The sequence below is a fragment of the Oryctolagus cuniculus genome, chromosome 4 (assembly GCF_051225735.1).
Source record: "Oryctolagus cuniculus isolate XC-2025 breed Fujian yellow rabbit chromosome 4, ASM5122573v1, whole genome shotgun sequence".
In the NCBI taxonomy this organism is placed as follows: domain Eukaryota; kingdom Metazoa; phylum Chordata; class Mammalia; order Lagomorpha; family Leporidae; genus Oryctolagus; species Oryctolagus cuniculus.
The window spans coordinates 143,017,339-143,038,897 of record NC_142870.1 but is presented as its reverse complement, the minus strand read 5'-3'; the positions used below and the strand labels follow the sequence as shown (position 1 = coordinate 143,038,897).

The window sequence follows — 21,559 nt, the reverse complement described above, 5'->3', positions numbered from 1 at the left end:
CAAATAGCAAAAGAGACTCCATGTTCTTTGATTTTGTTACTAAGAAATTAAGGACATGTATCTTGGAAAAGGATTTCTCAAATTAAGTAAAGGAAGAACACTTTCTTTTTAATTTATCAAAGACGAATACCTGTGTAAAATGAAAATGAATATACAAAACGGCAAGGGCTGCTGTGGTGCAGTGGGTTAAGCGGTCACTGGCAATGCTGGCATCCCACATAGAGCACAGTTCAAACACCAGCTGCTCCGCTCACAGGCCTATTTCCCTGCCAGTGCGCCTGAGAAAACAGTGGAAGGTGGCCATAGTGTTTGGGGTTCTGCCACCCCTACATGAGAGACCCTGCTGGGGCTACTGACTCGTGGCTTTAGTTTGTCCAAAACTCGGCCACTGTGGCCATTTGGAGAATGAACCAGTGAATAGATGATGTCTTTCTCCCTGTCTCTCCCTCTCTCTCTTTCAAATAAACAAATCTTTAATAAAGAAAGACACAAGCAAAACACAAACTTACAGATGCTTTGTCAAAATCAGACTGTAAGACAGTTTTCTAAAAATTTACTCTGTACTTACCTTATCTCAAACTGGCAGTAATATACAGAGTAACACTGATTCACAGATCACACTTTAAAAGCAATGTCTTAAACATACTTCATACATGTTTATACATATAACAACAGACATTCTAAGAACTCATATTAAAAATTTTAAGAAATACCTTTTCCTATAAGGACTCCGATTTTTGAGTCTAATTTTTCCCCTGGGTCACAACTTCTTGTCACTAATTTGAGAACTGGAAGAAAAGGTCTAACATCACAAAGTCTTCGTGTTTCATCTTCGAGTTCTTCATATACAGCAGTTTGATTCACACATGCAAACATATAGGCGTCAATTTCCATCAGAAGGTTAAACATTGGGTAATTGTGAACTTGCTTCCATAACAACTGCAGAAAAAAAGAAAAAGATATCTTCTAGAATGGAAATGCTTGCTCCAGTATACAAAGATATATGCACAAGGTTGCTCACTTCAGCACTATTTGTGAAAGTCAAAAACTATAGACAAACCAAATTTTTAACAATAGGAGAATATATGAGAAGATTATAAAATAGTATCCAACTATGAAAAAGTAAAAATACAAGAAAATTTCAAAGCATTCATGGACGCATATAATTAAAAGAGATGTTGATTTGGGGCCAAAAAATTTGAAACACATTCACAGTTTTCCTTAATATGCATTTTTCCACGAACTTTTGATGACATCACATATATTATGACATGGAAAGCCATCCAAGATACGCTAAAGGTTCTTCTCTTTTGAAGATTTATTTACTTTTATTTGAAAGGCATATATGTGTGTGTGTGTGTGTGTCTGTGTGTGTATAAGAGAGAGAGAGAAAATAGATGTTCTATTTGCTGCTTCACTTCCCCAATGATCAACAAAGGCTGGGCCAAGCTGAAGCCAGGAGCCAGGAGCCATGTGTGTGGTAGGGGCCCAAGCACTTTGGCCATCTTCCACTGCCTTCCCAGGCACATTAGCAGGGAGCTGGATCAGAAATGGGGCAGCCACAACATGAGCTGGTTTTCATACAGGATGCCAGCATTGCAGGCAGTAGCTTAATCTATTATGCCACGATGCCAGACCCTAAAAGCTATTTTTTTAAGGCTTTTTAATTTATCTTACTTGAAAGTCACAGTTACACAGAGAAAGGAGAGGCAGAGAGAGAGAGAGAGAGAGAGAGAGAGAGGTCTTCCATCTGCTGATTCACTCCACAAATGGACGCAACGGCCTGAGCTGCGCCGATCTGAAGGCAGGAACCAGGAGCCTCCTCTGGGTCTCCCACGTGGATGCAGGGGCTCAAGGACCTGGGCCATCTTCTACTGCGTTCCCAGGTCATAGCAGAGAGCTGGATCAGAAGTGGAGTCTCAAACCGGCGCCCATATGGGATGCCGAACACCGCAGGTGGCAACTTCACCTGCTATGCCATAGTGCCGATCCCTACAAGTTCTTTAAATAGCAAATTACAACAGTGTATGTATGGGGGCCAGCGCTACGGCGCAGCAGGTTAACACGCTGGCCTGAAGTGCCAGCATTCCACATGGGTGCTGGTTCAAGTCCGGCTGCTCCACTTCCGATCCAGCTCTCTGTTATGGCCTGGGAAAGCAGTGGAAGATGGCTCAAGTCCTTGGGCCTCTGCATCCACATGGGAGACCTGGAAGAAGTTCCTGGCTCCTGTCTTCAGATCAGAACAGATCCAGCCATTGTGGCCAATGGGGAATGAACCATCGGATGGATGGAAGACCTCTCTCTCTGCTTCTCCTCTATGTAACTCTTTCAAATAAATAAATAAATCTTTTAAAAAAAAGAGTATACGTATGGCATCATTCCATGTTTGTAAAGTAATAATACACAAAAAAGTATTAAAACAAAATTATTAAAATCAAATCACCTATGAAGAAAGAATCAATATGACTTTTAAATTTAACATTCCTATAAACATTCTTAAATAAGTTGAGCAGATGTTTGTCACAGTGGTTAAGTTGCCACTTGAGATGCTCATGACTCATGACAGAGTGCCTGGTTTCAGTTCTGGCTCCTCCACTTCTGATCCAATTTCTTACTAATGTACACCCTAGAAAGGTTAAGTATTTAGGTCCCTACCATCTACATGGAATATCCGAATTTAGTTTCAGGCTTCTGGCTTCAGCCTGGCCCAGCCTTGGCTGTTATAGGCTTTTGGTGAGTAAACCATCAGATGAAGGATCTCTCTCTGTCTCTGTCTCTCTGTCTTTCAAATAAAGTGAAAATAAATAACTTAAATAACTTTTTTTTTTTTTAATGACAGGCAGTTAGACAGTGAGAGAGACAGAGGGAAAGGTCCTCCTTCCGTTGGTTTACCCTCCAAATGGCCACTACAGCCGGCGCTGCGCCAATCCGAAGCCAGGAGCCAGGTGCTTCCTCCTGGTCTCCCATACTGGTGCAGGGCCCAAGCACTTGGGCCATCCTCCACTGCCTTTCTGGGCCACAGCAGAGAGCTGGACTGGAAGAGGAGCAACCGGGACAGAATCTGGCGCCCTGACCAGGACTAGAACCCGGGGTGCCGGCACCACAGGTGGAGGAATAGCCTAGGGTACCACGGCGCTGGCCTAACTTAAATAACTTCTAATCAGAACCAAATTTAAAGTGTGTACCAACACCTCCATACAAAATGCAAATTATTTTTGTTCTGCATCCCTCTCTATACATCAAGAATAACCTTACTACCACTCCCTATCAGTATGAGCACAATCACTTTCTTGTCATCTCCCCCTATGTCTCCTAGGTGAGATCATGAAAAAGAGGCACATCACACAAACACAAGAAGGTTTATGTATTTTGACAGCAGCCAGTAAAAAAGAGCTGCAGATAACAAGCCTGGAGTAACATTTGTGGCTACTCTTTAGATCCAGTTACATAAAATTAACAGGAGGAAAGCACAGGCAAAAAAAGAAGAAAACTTCACAAAGCAAAACAAGTAAAATGAACTTTACCACAATTATAAACTTTTGGACCTCAAAGAATATTATGAGAATGAAAAAGCAACACACAAAATGGAAGAAAATATTTACAAATCATACATTTAATAAGACATCAATGTCTAGAGTACATAAATAACTACAACTCAATAATAAGATTCAAATATCAGCAAAGATCTTGAACAAACAAATCTCCAAAGAAAATAAACAAATGGTCAATAGGCACCTGAAAAGAGACTGTTTACCACATAACATTAGGCAAATGTACTTAGGATGGCTATGATCAAAAACATGGAAAATAACAAGTGCTGGCCGTGATGTATGTAGAAATAACCTTATGTACTCCTGGTGGGAATTTAAAGCCATATAGTCTCCAAGGGAACTGTACTGAGCTTCCTAAAAAATTAAAACATAAAACTACTTTATGATCCAATAATTCCTCTTCTAGATGTATGCTCAAAAGAACTGAAAGCAGAGTTTCACACAGGTATTTGTGTGTGAACAATTTCTGTGTGAACACATCAATGTTCACAGAAGCATTTTTTTTTATTTTATTTATTTATTTATTTGACAGGCAGAGTGGACAGTGAGAGAGAGAGAGAGAGAGAGAGAGAGACAGAGAGAAAGGTCTTCCTTTTTGCCGTTGGTTCACCCTCCAATGGCCGCCGAGGCCGGTGTGCTGCGGCCAGCACATCGCGCTGATCCGAGGGCAAGAGCCAGGTGCTTCTCCTGGTCTTCCCACATGGATGCAGGGCCCAAGGACTTGGGCCATAGCAGAGAGCTGGCCTAGAAGAGGGGCAACCGGGACACAATCTGGCACCCCGACCGGGACTAGAAACTGGTGTGCTGGCGCCACAGGTGGAGGATTAGCCTACTGAGCTGCAGCGCTGGCCCACAGAAGCATTATTTACAATAGCTCAACATCAGAAACAATCAGAATGTCCTTCAATAGAGGAAAGGATAAAGAAAATGTGCCAAATACATTCAGTATATTTTCAGTTTTAGAAAGAAATGAAATTATAATACATGCTACAAAATGAATGAAATTTGAAAATATTATGCTAATATTTTGCTACCAGGATACAGATTATCAAGCACTGAAGGAAAAGGAAATATATTATGGGTACAATGTTTATGTTTGGAAACATGAAAAAGTGCTGGTTACAGATAACCATGATAACTACACAGCAATGTTTAAATCGAAAATCTAAATCTATATATATAGCAAAAAACAAAAACAAGAGAATATCAATGATTAATCCAGCATCACAATTAGCAAGATGCATCCATAGATGTCAGTAGTGACTTACAAAAATAAGAATGTTCTACGCCAGGAGGGGCAAGATGGCGGAATAGTAAGGGACCACACTGATAGTCCAGGAAGAGACAGTTTAATAAAAGTGGAGATACTGCAGGTTCAAGGAAGAGTATGGGAAGAAACAGCAGAGGAAACTCTTCCGGAACTAGTGATTCACAGTGGACCTGCGTGGTGAGCGTGGGAGCCCACAGTTCGGGACACCAGCGGCAGAATCAACACACCAGCGCTGGAACGCAAGGTGAGCTGAACCTCAATAGCCCGAGACACTGGCAGGCAAGCACGAAGAGGAGACTAGAGGGAACGAGGCTTGAAACCCCGTGGGGAAAAGTTCACCAGGCTAACTAGAAGAGAGAGGGGAAAAAAAAGTGACCGATACGGACACGAGTTTCTCTCTCTCTGCTCACCTCTCAAAGGCAAGCAAGACAAGAGCAGGCGCCATTTTGGACATACGTCATAAGCGGGGCGACCTCGGGGCTGCACCGGACCTCAGCCAAGCAGAAAAACCTGACACTGAGGGTGGTGAAATAACAGGAGATTAGGACCTAGTGAATGTGTGGTGCTAATGAACTGAAACTGAAAAAAAAGAGACTGTGGGTGACAGAACTCACGGAATTCACCTGAGTACTCCCCAGAGAAGCTATAATTCGGTAACCTTGGCAACCCAGTGGGAGACTGCAGGAGAATTTGAGCCCACACTGAGGGCAGAACAGATTCCCTGTGTGGTCCTTGGGAAAGAGCTTCTGATCTCTGGCTCCTGTGGGTATATCATTTGCCTGCTAACTACCTCCAATTCCGCTCAGCTGTATGGAATTACTTCCTTTTGAATCAAAAAAAGAAAGAAAGAGAGAGAGAGATTTACCACGCCTAAACTGGGAGTGTCACCTTTGGCACACCCTTAATCCTGAGGAACCAAACAGAGCTCTCAGGCCACACCCATCTCAAGCCTCTAAGGCTCCATCAAAAGCAGACAGTCCACTTAATACAGTCATAGTATAACAAGAAAAAACACCACAGCGAGGGAAGAAGAATCCAAAGAATATCTCCACAATGCCAAGCAACAAACGCAGAAACCGAGAAATCAGGAACAAGGAAGACATTATGACACCCCCAAATGAACAAGACACCCCAAGCCAAGATTATGAAGATGATGAGATGGAAGAAATGCAAGACAGATTTCAAAAAATTTATGATAAGAATAATCAGAAGTTTTCAAAAACAAATGCTTGAGCTAGGGAAATCCTTACTGGACAGGATAGAAAATCTCCTTCGAGAAAATGAAATCTTAAGAAGGAATCAAAATGAAACGCAGAAACTAGTAGAACAGGAAAGTGTGATAGTGGAGAGAAATCAAAATGAAATGAAGAACTCAACAGATCAAATGACAAACACATTAGAGAGCCTTAAAAACAGAGTCACTGAAACAGAAGAGAGAATATCGGACTTAGAAGACAGAGCACAGGAAAGTATACAGTCAAACAAAAAAGAAAAGAAAAGGAAATTAGAAATCTAAAAAATATTGTTGGGAATCTACAGGATATTATTAAAAAAACCCAACATTCAGGTTCTAGGAGTTCCTGAAGGCATGGAGAGAGAGAAAGGATTAGAATGCCTTTTTAGTGAGATACTTGCAGAGAACTTTCCAGTTTTGGAGAAGGACAGAGACATCCTAGTACAGGAAACTCATAGAACCCCTAGTAAACATGACCAAAAGAGATCCTCACCATAACACGTTGTAATCAAACTCACCACAGTGAAACACAAAGAAAAGATTCCAAAATGTGCAAGAGAGAAACATCAGATTACTCTCAGAGGATCTCCAATCAGACTCACAGCTAGCTGACTTCTCGTCAGAAACCCTACAAGCTAGAAGGGAATGGCAAGACATAGCCCAGGTACTAACAGAGAAAAACTGCCAGCCCAGAATATTATATCCTGCAAAGCAATCATTTGTGAATGAAGGTGAAATAAAGACCTTTCATAGCAAACGAAAATTGAAAGAATTTGTCGCCACTTGTCCAGCCCTGCAAAAGATGCTTAAAGATGTGTTACACACAGAAACACGGTCATCAATATGAAAGAAGGTAAAGGAAGGAAACCTCACAGCAAAAGATCACAGGAAGTTCAAAGCATATATTAGAAAATATCTTTGGCAAGTGGCAGGGCAAAGTAACTACTTATCAATAGTCACATTGGACGTTAATGGCCTGAACTGTCTAGTTAAAAGACACAGATTGGCTGATTGGGTTAAGGAACAAAACCCATCTATTTGCTGCTTACAAGAAACACATCTTTCCAACAAAGATCCATACAGACTGAAAGTGAAAGGCTGGAAAAAGATATTCCATGCCAACAGAAATGAAAAAAGAGCAGGCGTAGCCATCTTAATAATGGACAACATAAACTTTACCACAAAAACTGTTAAGAGAGACAAAGAGGGGCACTATATAATGATTAAAGGATCAATTCAACAGGAAGATATGACGATTATCAATGTATATGCACCTAATTACAGGGCACTGGTTTATTTAAAAGATTTGTTAAGGGACTTAACAGGAGACTTAGACTCCAATACAATAGTACTGGGGGATTCAATACTCCACTCTCAGAAATAAACACATCAATAGGACAGAAGATCAACAAGGATACAGTAGATTTAAACGACACTACAGCCCAAATGGATCTAACAGATATCTACAGAACTTTTCATCCTACACATAAAGAATGTACATTCGTCTCAGCAGTACATGGAACCTTCTCTAGGACTGACCACATACTAGGCCATAAAACAAGTCTCAGCAAATTTAAAAGAATTAGAATCATACCATGCAGCTTCTCAGAAAACAGTGGAATGAAGTTGGAAATTAGCAACTCAGGAATCCCTAGAGCATATGCAAACACATGGAGATTGAACAACATGCTCCTGAATGAACACTGGGTCATAGAAGAAATCAAAAGAGAAATCAAAAATTTTCTGGAAGTAAATGAGGATAACAGCACAACATACCAAAATTATGGGATACAGCAAAAGAAGTGTTAAGAGGAAAGTTTATAGCAATAGGTGCCTACATCAAGAAATTGGAAAGGTACCAAATAAATGAGCTTTCAATTCATCTCAAGGATCTAGAAAAACTGCAGCAAACCAGAACCAAATCTAGTAGGAGAAGAGAAATAATTAAAATCAGAGAAGAAATCAACAGGATTGAATCCAAAAAAACATTACAAAAAATCAGCCAAACAAGGAGCTGGTTTTTGAAAAAAATAAACAAAATTGACACCCCATTAGCCCAACTAACTAAAAAAAGAAGAGAAAAGACCCAAATCAATAAAACCAGACATGAAACAGGGAATGTAACAGCAAACACCACATAAATAAAAAGAATCATCAGAAATTACTACAAGGAGTTGTATGCCAGCAAACAGGGAAATCTATCAAAAATGGACAGATTCCTGGACACATGCAACCTACCTAAATTGAACCAGGAAGACATAGAACACCTAAACAGACCCATAACTGAGACAGAAATTGAAACAATAATAAAGGCCCTCCCAAGAAAGAAAAGCCTAGGACCAGATGGATTCACTGCTGAATTCTACCAGACATTTAAAGAAGAACTAACTCCAATTCTTCTCAAACTATTCAGAACAATCGAAAAAGAGGGAATCCTCCCAAATTCTTTTTATGAAGCCAGTGTCACCTTAATTCCTAAACCAGAAAAAGATGCAGCATTGAAAGAGAATTACAGACCAATATCCCTGATGAACATAGATGCAAAAATCCTCAATAAAATTCTGGCCAATAGAATGCAACAACACATCAGAAAGATCATCCACCCAGACAAAGTGGGATTTATCCCTGGTATGCAGGGATGGTTTGATGTTCGCAAAACAATCAATGTGATATACCACATTAACAGATTGTAGAAAAAAATAACCATATGGTTATCTCAATAGACGCAGAGAAAGCATTTGATAAAATACAACACCCGTTCATGATGAAAACTCTAAGCAAATTGGGTATGGAAGGAACATTCCTCAATACAATCAAAGTAATTTATGAAAAACCCATGGCCAACATCCTATTGAATGGGGAAAAGTTGGAAGCATTTCCACTGAGATCTGGTACCAGACAGGGATGCCCACTCTCACCACTGCTATTCAATATACTTCTGGAAGTTTTAGCCAGAGCTATTAGGCAAGAAAAAGAAATTAAAGGGATACAAATTGGGAAGGAAGAACTCAAACTATCCCACTTTGCAGATGATATGATTCTTTATTTAGGGGATCCAAAGAACTCTACTAAGAGACTACTGGCACTCAGAGAAGAGTTTGGAAAAGCAGCAGGATAGAAAGTCAATGCACAAAAATCAACAGCCTTTGTATACACAGGCAATGCCATGGCTGAGGAAGAACTTCTAAGATCAATCCCATTCACCACAGCTACAAAAACAATCAAATACCTTGGAATAAACTTAACCAAGGAGGTTAAAGATCTCTACAATGAGAATTACAAAACCTTAAAGAAAGAAATAGAAGAGGATACCAAAAAATGGAAAAATCTTCCATGCTCATGGATTGGAAGAATCAATATCATCAAATTGCTCATTCTCCCAAAAGCAATTTATAGATTCAATGCAATACCAATCAAAATACTGAAGACATTCTTCTCAGATCTGGAAAAAATGATGCTGAAATTCATATGGAGACACAGGAGACCTCGAATAGCTAAAGCAATCTTGTACAACAAAAACAAAGCCAGAGGCATCACAATACCAGATTTCAGGACATACTACAGGGCAGTTGTAATCAAAACAGCATGGTACTGGTACAGAAACAGATGGATAGATCAATGGAACAGAATAGAAACACCAGAAATCTATCCAACCATCTACAGCCAACTTATATTTGATCAAGGATCCAAAACCAATCCCTGGAGTAAGGACAGTTTATTCAATAAATGGTGCTGGGAAAATTGGATTTCCACGTGCAGAATCATAAAGCAAGACCCCTACCTTTCACCTTACACAAAAATTCACTCAACATGGATTAAAGACTTAAATCTATGACCCGACACCATCAAATTATTAGAGAACATTGGAGAAACCCTGCAAGATATAGGTACCAGCAAAGACTTCTTAGAAAAGATCCCAGAAGCACAGGCAGTCAAAGCCAAAATTAACATTTGGGATTGCATCAAATTGAGAAGTTTCTGTACTTCAATGGAAACAGTCAGGAGAGTGAAGAGGCAACCAACAGAATGGGAAAAAATATTTGCAAACTATGCAACAGATAAAGGGTTGATAACCAGATGCTACAAAGAAATCAAGAAACTCCACAACATCAAAACAAACAACCCACTTAAGAGATGGGCCAAGGACCTCAATAGACATTTTTCAAAAGAGGAAATCCAAATGGCAACAGACACATGAAAAAATGTTCAAGATCACTAGCAATCAGGGAAATGCAAATCAAAACCACAATGAGGTTTCACCTCACCCCGGTTAGAATGGCTCACATTCAGAAATCTACCAACAATAGATGCTGGAGAGGATGTGGGGGAAAAGGGACACTAACCCACTGTTAGTGGAAATGCAAACTGGTTAAGCCACTATGGAAGTCAGTCTGGAGATTCCTCAGAAACCTGAATATAACCCTACCATACAACCCAGCCATACTACTCCTTGCAATTTACCCAAAGGAAATTAAATTGGCAAACAAACAAGCTGTCTGCACATTAATGTTTATTGCAGCTCAATTCACAATAGCTAAGACCTGGAATCAACCCAAATGCCCATCAACAGTAGACTGGATAAAGAAATTATGGGACATGTACTCTATAGAATACTATACAGCAGTCAAAAACAATGAAACCCGGTCATTTGCAACAAGATGGAGGAATCTGGAAAACATTATGCTGAGTGAATTAAGTCAGTCCCAAGGGGACAAATATCATATGTTCTCCCTGATCGGCGACAACTAACTGAGCACCAAAGGGGAAACCTGCTGAAGTGAAATGGACACTATGAGAAACAGTGACTTGATCAGCCCTCATCCTGACTGTTGATGAACAACTTAATACGTTATCCCTCTTAGTATTTTTTTTTTTTTGTTCTAGTACTATTGGTTGAACTCTGTAATTAATACACAATTATTCTTAGGTGGTTAAATTTTAACTGAAAAGTGATCCCTGTTAAATATAAGAGTGGGAATAAGAGAGGGAGGAGATGTACAATTTGGGACATGCTCAAGCTGACTTGCCCCAAATGGTAGAGTTAGAAACATACCAGGGGATTCCAATTCAATCCCATCAAGCTGGCATGTACCAATGCCATCTCACTAGTCCAAGTGATCAATTTCAGTTCACAATTGATCACACTGATAGGTCTAAGAGTCAAAGGGATCACACAAACAAGTCTAGTGTCTGTGAATACTAACTGATAGAATCAAAAAGGGAGAGAATGATCCAACATGGGAAGCGAGATACACAGCAGACTCATAGAATGACAGATGTCCTAAATAGCACTCTGGCCTCAGAATCAGCCCTTAAGGCATTCAGATCTGGCTGAAGAGCCCATGAGAGTATTTTAGGCATGGAAAGCCAAGACACCCTGGGAAAAAAAAAAAAAGAAGACCTAAATGAAAGATCTCTGCAAGTGAGATCCCAGTGGAAAGAACGGGGCCATCAAAGAAGGAGGTACCTTTCTCTGAAGGGAGGAGAGAACTTCCACCCTGACTATGACCCTGTGGGAATAAGATCGAAGTCTGTGAACTCAAAAGGCTTCCATAGCCTTGGCAACTCATAGCCTAGGGAGATTACTGATGCCATAAACAAGAGTGTCAAATTGTTAAGTCAACAACAGGAGTCACTGTGTACTTACTTCTCATGTGGGATCCGTCCTTAATGTTTTGTCCAATGTGAAGTAATGCTATAACTAGTACTGAAACAGTATTTTACATTTTGTGTTTCTATGTGGGTGCAAACTGATGAAATCTTTACTTAATATATACTAAATTGATCTTCTGCATATAAAGATAATTGAAAATGAATCTTGATGTGAATGGAATGGGAGAGGAAGCAGGAGATGGGAGGGGTGCGAGTGGGCGGGAAATTATGGAGGGGGAAAGCCATTGTAATCCATAAACTGTACTTTGGAAATTTATATTTACTAAATAAATGTTTAAAAAAAATGTTCTATACCAATGGAATACCTAAATCAATTCTGTTTTTGCTTCAGGAATAATGCAGTTTTAGAATTCCCATAGCTCCCTGATGAAGAAGGTTGGAAAAGAGTTAAGTGGTCTGTCCAAGTCAAGAGCTATAAAGAAGTTTGTCCCAAATACTTTTTCTTAAAATTGCCCTAACCCCTGATTTCCACATTGGGGTCAGTTGCGTGAAAACACTAAAAAGTTTAGAAAAACAATTGCACATACATATTGCTCTTCACCAGCAAACTCCATTCCCCAGGATCACCATGCAGAGGGGAGGTGATGGAGCAAAGCAAAAACAAACAAAAAAACAACCAAAAATCACAAGAAAAAAGTCTAACAAGCTCAAAGACAATAAGATTTTAAACTTTTAAACAAAACTTTGACAATTTAATAAACTGAATAAACATTCTAAGCAATGTAACATAAGCCAATTTTTCTTAATTCAGCTACCACATACAGATTCACATACACAGCAAAAGTGGTTGTGAAAATGAGCATGTTTGCTGTGTCTACAACAGACAAGGCACATATCAAAAATCTTTAAAAAGTAATAACCTAAAAAGTTAAACTTCGCATAAATTTACCACATGATTACCATATTAATAACATAATCCAGTGACAATCAAAGTGACATTGTAAATTAAATATATAGAAATTCTATGAACAACATACCTGCTTAATATAAGAAATGGTGGCTTCCCGAGGTACCTCCAACTGGATATAAATCCCAGTGGGCAAAAGGAAATCCACAGGTATGGAGCCATCAGATGCTATCTGTGAATCCACTGCCCAGATGTCAAGGATGTCTGCCATAGCAGGAGGCATTATGAAACTGAAGCACATTCATAACCATCGGGCCCTAGAAATCAGTGAGTAAAGTATAACAATCATCAGCCAATTTTTATACAAAATATATTAAAGCCCATCAGTCTACAATTAATCCTTGGATCTCAATGTAGTCAGTAATAGAAGGCCAATTACAGGCAGTATTTTAAAAAGCAAAATGGGGCATTCAGCACAACACTTAAGTGGCTACTTGGGTCTCCCACATCCCATATCAGAATGCCTAGTTTGAATCCCAGTTACTCCACTTCCAATCCAGATTCCTGATAATGTGTACACTAGAAGGCAGCAGGTGATGGCTCAAGTTCTTGGGTCCCTACCACCCAGGTGGGAGACCCACATGGAGTTACAGGATCCTCGCTTCAACCTGGCCCAGCCCTGGCTGTCGCAGGCTTTTGGGGGAGGATGTCCCGGGTCCTTGGGCCCTTGCACCCGTTGCAGCCAATTGGAGAGTGAACCAGCGGATGGAAGACCTTTCTCTGTCTTTCTCTCTCACTGTCTGTGACTCTGCCTCTTAAATAAATAAATAAATAAAATCTTTAAAACACACACACACAAATAAACAACATTTAAAAAAAAGATTTATTTACTTATTTGAAAGTCAGAGTTACACAGACAGAGGAGAAGCAGAGGGAGGGAGGGATGGAGGGAGGAAGGGAGAGGTCTTCCATCTGATGCTTCACTCCCCAGTTGGCTGCAACGGCCGGAGCTGTGCCTATCCGAAGCCAGGAGTCAGGAGCTTCTTCTGGGTCTCCCACATGGGTACAGGGGCCCAAGGACTTGGGCCATCTTCTACTGCTTTCCCAGGCCATAGTAGAGAGCTGGATTGCAAGTGGAGCAGCCGGGTCTTTAACCGGTGCCCATATGGGATGCTGGCGCTTCAGGCCAGGGCATCAACCCACTGCGCCACACCACCGGCCCCATCATAAACAACATTTTTAAAAACACAATAAATACTTCCATGGACTGAAACACATCAAATATATAAAAATAGGAGTTAATGATATAAAAAAAAAAAACACCTTTCAGTGGTACCACTGGAGACTAAAACATATACCCATTATTCTGAAATTCAAAGAATGGCAAAGTAAATGAAACACATACTGCTCTGCATTAACTGTATTTCAGAGTAACCAAATTAACCAAGGTTCTCTTTTAATTTTTAGCACAATTTTAGCAAAATGCAAAATGAATGGTAAATTAGAAAATTACTATTTTGCAAACTCTAACAATGTAATGAATCTATGCAACAATTAGTGGATGCTACAAATAACAATGAAGAAAAAAGACAGGCACTTCATATGAATTTATCTTGTTGCCTGTAACCTCTGATCAAGCTCAGCACCATTACAAACAGGACCACCAGACAATGTGTCTCTTCACAGAGTGCAGTAGGAAACAGTTATCACTCCTGTGGCTTGCCTTTAAGCAAAAGAAAACTGAACCTGAATCTAATCAAGTCTCTATAACAGATCCATCTATCTACTGATCAATCGATAAATCTATATAACTTTACATAAATAGAGGAACATTGCAAGGAAGCAACAAAATACAGAATGTGGGATCTTCAATGGAACAAATAATGATATGGGAGAGCTTAGGGGTGTTTGGAAGAACTGTTAGAGAGTAAAAGAACATTTAGGAGACATGGCCAAACCCAATATTAATATGAACAAATTAACTTTAAAAAAAATCCATGAAACAATCTAGGAAATTTATTTTTATTTTTATTTATTTATTTTATTGGTTTGAAAAGTAGATTGAGGAGCCAGCGATGTGGTGTAATGGGTAGATGCCGCCTGTGGTGCTGGCAACCCATATAGGCGCCGGTTCGAATTCCGGCTGCTCTACTTCCAATCCAGCTCTCTGCTATGGCCTGGGAAGGCAGCAGATTACCCAAGTCCTTGAGCCCCTGTACCTGTGCAGGAGAACCAGCAGAAGCTCCTGATTCCGGGCTTTAGATCAGCGCAGCTCTGGCCATTGTGGCCAATTGGGGAGTGAGTCAGTGGATAGAAGACCTCTCTCCCTACCCCCGCCTCCCCTTCTCTCTCAGTGTAACTCTGACTTTCAAATAAATAAATAAATCTTTAAAAAAGAAAGGTAGGAGCCTGGTGCAGTGGCTCACTTGGTTAATCCTCCACCTGTGGCGCCGGAATCCCATATGGGCACCAGGTTCTAGTCCCAGTTGCTCCTCTTCCAATCCAGCTCTCTGCTGTAGCCCGGGAGGACAATGAAGGATGGCCTAAGTGCTTGGGCCCTGCACCCGCATGGGAGACCAGGAGGAAGCACCTGGCTCCTGGCTTCGGATCGGTGCAGCGCCTGCCGTGGCGGTCATTTGTGGGGTGAACCAACGGAAGGAAGACCTTTCTCTCTGTCTCTCTCTCTATCTGTAACTCTACCTGTCAAATAAATAAATTTAAAAAAAGTAGAAAGAAAGGTAGATTGACAGAGTAAAAGGCAGACAGAGGGAGATCTTCCATCTGCTGGTTCACTCTCCAAATGTCTTAACTGCCAGGGCTGGTCAGGCAGAAGCCAGGAACCAAGAACTCAATCTGGGTTTACCAGATGGTGGAATGGATGCAATTACCTGAGTTATCACTTACTGTCTCCTAGGGTATGCATTAGCAGTAAACTGGAATCAGAAGTGGAGTTGGGACTCGAACTTAGATACTCTGATATTGTATGAGGGGTGTCCCAAGTGGCATCCTAAAGGCTGTGCCAAATGTCTGCCCCTATCTGGGAAATTTAAAAATGGATTGACTGTAAACTCCTTGAGGGCTCAGACCAGGCTTTTTAAAGTACTGTCTATCACCAGAGTATATGGAGAGGGCCCCTATACTTAAGAACTCTAAATTACAAATTTCATAGCCATGAACAAAACAACACAAAGCCACCGAAGAGGCCATTAACAGTCACTAGACCTTAAACTTCTTTAGGTAAATTACTTCAGAATGGCCACTAGAAATTGTCTCATTCTTACATGTTACATCAAATTACAAAGACCATGCTTTGCTTATATTCAAATATCACCTTGCAAAGACAAACAGGGGAAATCAGCTCCTGAAGAAATCACAGCAAGTACTTCATCTTAATCAAGAGTTGCCAAAAAAAACTTACCGAAAAACTAAAAGTTACAGTTCAAAATCAAGACAAGTTTATGAAAAATCAGCCATATGCCACAGAATTACAATTATCATAAACTTATATATGCCCCCGGTGTCTTCAGCACAAATTTTTTGGCAAGACTCTCAAAACTGAAACTGAATCACCTTATAAATAACAGCAATCCAGGAGCAGGAAACCATAAACCCAAGAACTCTGAGACTTCACCCTTCTGTGACGGCTGGAAATGATCAGGCATCCTAAGGTGGGAGTGCAGAGCAGCAATCTTTCCAAAGAGACTGCCTGACTGCATCCACCACCACTCCCACTCTATAGCGTCAACTTCCCAGTACTTAAAACTCTGCTCTTGGGGGATACTAGAGAAAAAAGCACTACGGAAGATTTAAGCATTTTTTTGTGAAATGGTTACATATAAAATGAATTACAAGAATGAACCATGTTTGAGCCCCTAAGGTCCTTTCTCTCTAAACTGGTCATTCAACACTGTAACATATATAATCATTATTCCAGTCATGCTGTGCCACTAGTACTTTGTAGTATACCCTACATTCTAACACCTGCCTCCTATCTTAAATACATTATTGCATCTCCTTAGGATGTCCTCACCTCCTTATTTCCTGACCAACTATTAACTTCTAGATTACTGGAAACTCTCCCTGATAATCCTCTGTGTACCACAAGCATGATGATATTTCTATGTCAGAGCAGGAACATACTATACAAAAGCTCTTAGCTTACTGATTCATCTTCTTATCGGTAGCTCCGGTATATCAGGCACTAAATATTTACTTAGGGGTAAATGAAAAAAATTGAATGGAAAAATTCTCTAGACGGCCGGCGCCACGGCTCACTAGGCTAATCCTCCGCCTTGTGGCGCTGGCACACCGGGTTCTAGTCCCGGTCGGGGCGCCAGATTCTGTCCTGGTTGCCCCTCTTCCAGGCCAGCTCTCTGCTGTGGCCAGGGAAGTGCAGTGGAGGATGGCCCAAGTCCTTGGGCCCTGCACCCCATGGGAGACCAGGAGAAGCACCTGGCTCCTGCCATCGGATCAGCGCGGTGCGCCGGCCATGGCGGCCATTGGAGGGTGAACCAACGGCAAAGGAAGACCTTTCTCTCTGTCTCTCTCTCTCACTGTCCACTCTGCCTGTCAAAAAATTTAAAAAAATAAAATAAAAATTCTCTAGAATTTGGTGCAACAATTCCATTGGATTAGTTAAAATTTCTTTAAATCATGCTCGACAGGAAAAACTGAATTCTGTGACCTTCAAAGTAGTCTTTCAACTTCTAGTCTAAAAATAAAATAAGGCCACTATTGTGGCACAGTGGTGAAGTTGCTGCTTTCGACACTGGCATCCCAGGTTTGAGTCCTGGCTGCTCTGCTTCCATTCCATCCTCCAGCTAATGCACCTGGGAAGGGAACACAAGATGGCCCAAGTGCTTGGGGCCCAAGTGCTTGGGTACCCTGCAACCCATGTGAAAAATCAGAATGGAGTTCCTGGCTGCGGCCCAGGAACTGGTTGTTTCAGTCCAGACCAGCCCTGATTGTTAGAGGTATTTAGGGAGTGAACCAGCACATGGAGGATTTTTCTCTGTATCTCTCTCTCTCTGTCAGTCTGCTTTGCAAATAAATAAAGGAATCGTTAAAAAAAAAAAATCTCAATCTATATTCTTCAGTAAATGTACCTTTTCTTATAAATAAATTTTTTAAAAGATTTTTATTTATTTATTTGAGAGGCAGAGTTACAGACAGAGGGATAAACAGAAAGATCTATCTACTGGTTCACTCACCAGATGGCCGCAACGGCTGGAGCTGAGTGATCCAAAGCCAGAAGCCAGGAGCTTATTCCAGGTCTCCCATGTGGATGCAGGGGCCCAAGCACTTGGGCTATCTTCCACTGCTCTCTCAGGCGATGGCAGAGAGCTGGAACAGGAGAGAAGTGGTCGGGACCAGAACTAGAGCCTACATGGGATTCTGGTGCAGCAGGCAGAGTCTTAGCCCACTACACTACAGTGCCAGCCTGGTAAATGTACATTTTTATCAATGAATAAAATAGGAAAATATTAACAAATGTACATAATTCTAACTGCATCATCAGCTACTATAGATCAGGCTTTGCTGAATGCCAGTGTGTGCCAATCTATAAACTCCTGTCATGTGAGGAAGAACTTGAAATAGGGCTCATCTATAACTTAAGTGTGGCACCTTCACTGTACTGCAATCCCAGTAATGTTATAGGCATTTCCAAAAAAATGATACTACTTTCAACTAATGTGTGCTATAAAAAATGATATATTCTTAGGACACTGCATACTCTCTCAAATTTAGATAATATTCAGAACTCTCATGATGTCTTTATATTTTCAATATAAAGAAAAGTAATATATAAAGACTCATTTCAGGCTGGCGCCGCGGCTCACTTGGCTAATCCTCCGCCTGCGGTGCTGGCAGTCTGGGTTCTAGTCCCAGTTGGGGCACCGGTTCTGTCCCGGTTGTTCCTCTTCCAGTCCAGCTCTCTGCTGTGGCCCGGGAAGGCAGCGGAGGATGGCCCAGGTCCTTGGGCCCTGCACCCGCATGGGAGACCAGGAGGAAGCACCTGGCTCCTGGCTTTGGATCAGCGCAGCGTGCCGGCCACTTGGGAGGTGAACCAACGGCAAAGGAAGACCTTTCTTTCTGTCTCTCTGTCTAACTCCGCATGTCAAAAAAAAATAAATAAATAAAATAAATAAATAAAAGACTCATTTCAAAATAATATAATAAGCTTCATGTTTATATGTACTTTTCTATATCTTTGTGATATTTCACAATAAAATTACCTTAAAATCTAAATAAATGGCAAAATACACTGCAAAGGTTAAATATTTTTCTGGTGTTATCTTAAGGCTCATCTTAAAAGAAAGTTATATCTTTTAGCTTTATACTTGCCTACACTTATGAACAGAAAAACCTTTTCTTACTTTTTACAAAGGAGCACCGCCAATCTCCAAAATCAATTCCTCCAGCTATAATTTCAAAGAAAAAATCCTCACATTTTCAAAGTGTCAGCGCATTCAGAAATATACTAATAATTCAACAAGATATTAAAGAAGCATATAAAGCAGTACAGTGGGTTCTGTATCTGTGGATTCAACAAACTACACACTAAAAATAATTGAGACGGGAGTGGCATAGTAGATTAAGCTGCAGCCTATCATGGCGGTGTCTCAGTGTCCCGGCTGCTCCACTTGCGCAGCCAGTGGAAGAACAGTGGAAGACAGCCCAAGTGCTTGGGACCCTGCCACCCACATGGGAGACCCAGATGAAGCTCCCGATTCCTGGCTTTGGCCTAGCTCAGCCATGCTGACCATCTGGGTACTGAACTAGCAGATGGAAAATCTCTGATTCTTCGTCTCTCTCTCTTTCTCTACAGAGTCTGATTTTCAAAATAAATAGATCTTTAAAAAAAAAAAAAGTAATTGAGAAGAAAAATTAAATCTGGGCCAGTACTTGAGTCATCACCTATTGTTTCCCAGGGTAAGCATTAACAGGAAGCTGGATTGGAAGCAGAGTGGGAACTCTGGCACTGGGTTATGGGACAGGGGCATTTAAAGTGATGTCTCAACCACTAAGTCAAAAGCCTCACCTAGAATATTTCCTTTAAAGGAAAAAGGAAAAGAAGTAAAGGAAGGGAGGGAGAGAGAAGGGGAGGGGAGGAAAGAATGCTAAATGCCTTGAGGAAATAAAATATCTGACTTCTGGTCCAAATGCGTTGCTTTTTTCTTCTCTCTCTCTCTCTTGATAACTTAGTTAATCTTTCTGGATTTTATTTTTCTTATCTTTAAAATGAGAAGGGTCCGTAACTCCTAAGACCCATTCCAGTATGAAACTATGAATCATTTCTCCAGCTAGGCTCGTGGTGTAATGCTCCCTATAAAATAAGGGTAAGGGAAATAAGAACTAGCATATCTTTTTATTTTCCAACTTTATAGCAATGATTTTATTTTCTTCAAAACATCTTTACAAGGTAAGAATAAATTTTAGGTCTGACAGAGGGCTTGCTATTACAGTGGCAACACAGCATATTTTGTGATGTCCTCTTCAGTATCTACCTGGAAGGGCTATACAGGAAGTACTGAGTGCAATAAGTCATCCTGTGGTTTTAGTATGACCATCCCATCAATGTATTTTTTGACTAAAGGTCTACTGGCTTCTGCCTGGCCCGGTAACCATTGTGGCAATTTGGGGAGTGAATTAGTGGATGGAAGATACTTCTCTCTCTTTCTGTCTCTGTAACATTGTCTTTCAAATAAATTAATATACCTTTTTTTAAAAATAGCATTTATCTAGTATTTCTTCATTATAACATAATTAGCAAAAATGTGAATATTCATAAATGAACACCAGCACTGAGGAATACTACATTCCCTATCAAAAAATTTTTCCTTCAAACTACAAAGACAACAAATTAGGATTAACTAACTACTGAGCACTGTAGTACTTCATTTCTAAATGTGATTAGTTTTCTAAATCGTTATGATTCTACATGAAGGATTTAAACTGATGCACGATTTTTTTGTTTGTTTGTTTTGTTTTTTTACAGGCAGAGTGGACAGTATGAGAGAGAGACAGAGAGAAAGGTCTTCCTTTTCCGTTGGTTCACCCTCCAATGGCCGCTGTGGCCGGCGCACCGCGCTGATCTGAAGCCAGGAGCCAGGTGCCTCCTCCTGGTCTCCCATGCAGATGCAGGGCCCAAGGACCTGGGCCATCCTCCACTGCCTTCCCGGGCACAGCAGAGAGCTGGACTGGAAGAGGAACAATCGGGACAGAATCCAGCACCACGACTGGGACTAGAACCCGGGGTGCCGGTGCCACAGGTGGAGGATTAGCCTATTGAGCTGCGGCGCCAGCTTGATGCATAGTTTTTTCATAATATGCATTCTTCATGAACTTTTTAAAGACTCCCTCATATGCATGGATTTCAAAAAACTTTCATATCAAAATAAATTTCTTTTAATTCTATTCTCTATTAACTCTTTCAATCATCCTCATATCTTGAAAATAATTCCAAATTATTAAAAAACTGTCAAAATATTAAATACCTTATCAATTATATTGAAATAACATTTAAATGTTTCAAATGAAACATGGTACTCTAAGTTCAGAAAACACCTGCAAAGACACTGAACCTTGATTAACTTTATGTCTGCTAACCCAGTAATTTCCATTCTATAATATATCTTTTTTTTTTTTTTTTTTTTTTTTTTTTTTTTTTTTTGACAGGCAGAGTGGACAGTGAGAGAGAGAGACAGAGAGAGAAAGGTCTTCCTTTTGCCGTTGGTTCACCCTCCAATGGCCGCTGCTGCAGCCGGCGCACCGCGCTGATCCTGGCAGGAGCCAGGAGCCAGGTGCTTTTCCTGGTCTCCCATGGGGTGCAGGGCCCAAGCACCTGGGCCATCCTCCACTGCACTCCCTGGCCATAGCAGAGAGCTGGCCTGGAAGAGGGGCAACCGGGACAGAATCCGGCGCCCCAACCGGGACTAGAACCCGGTGTGCCGGCGCCGCAAGGTGGAGGATTAGCCTATTGA

At 40.8% G+C, this 21,559-nt stretch overlaps 1 protein-coding gene across 3 annotated transcripts in view; it reads right to left on the bottom strand.

Annotated features, from left to right (window-relative positions):
* The window catches only part of PIK3CB (phosphatidylinositol-4,5-bisphosphate 3-kinase catalytic subunit beta), a 173,854-nt gene that overhangs the window by 98,352 nt on the left and 53,943 nt on the right, over window positions 1-21,559 (bottom strand). For all 3 annotated transcript variants that reach the window (XM_051818647.3, XM_051818646.3, XM_089331163.1), the window contains 2 exons: window positions 12,706-12,892; window positions 714-939 (listed from right to left, as the gene is read on the bottom strand). In XM_051818647.3, the coding sequence (XP_051674607.1) occupies window positions 714-939; window positions 12,706-12,876 (397 nt within the window). In that variant the 5' untranslated portion in view covers window positions 12,877-12,892. The remainder of the gene's footprint in view (window positions 1-713; window positions 940-12,705; window positions 12,893-21,559) is intronic.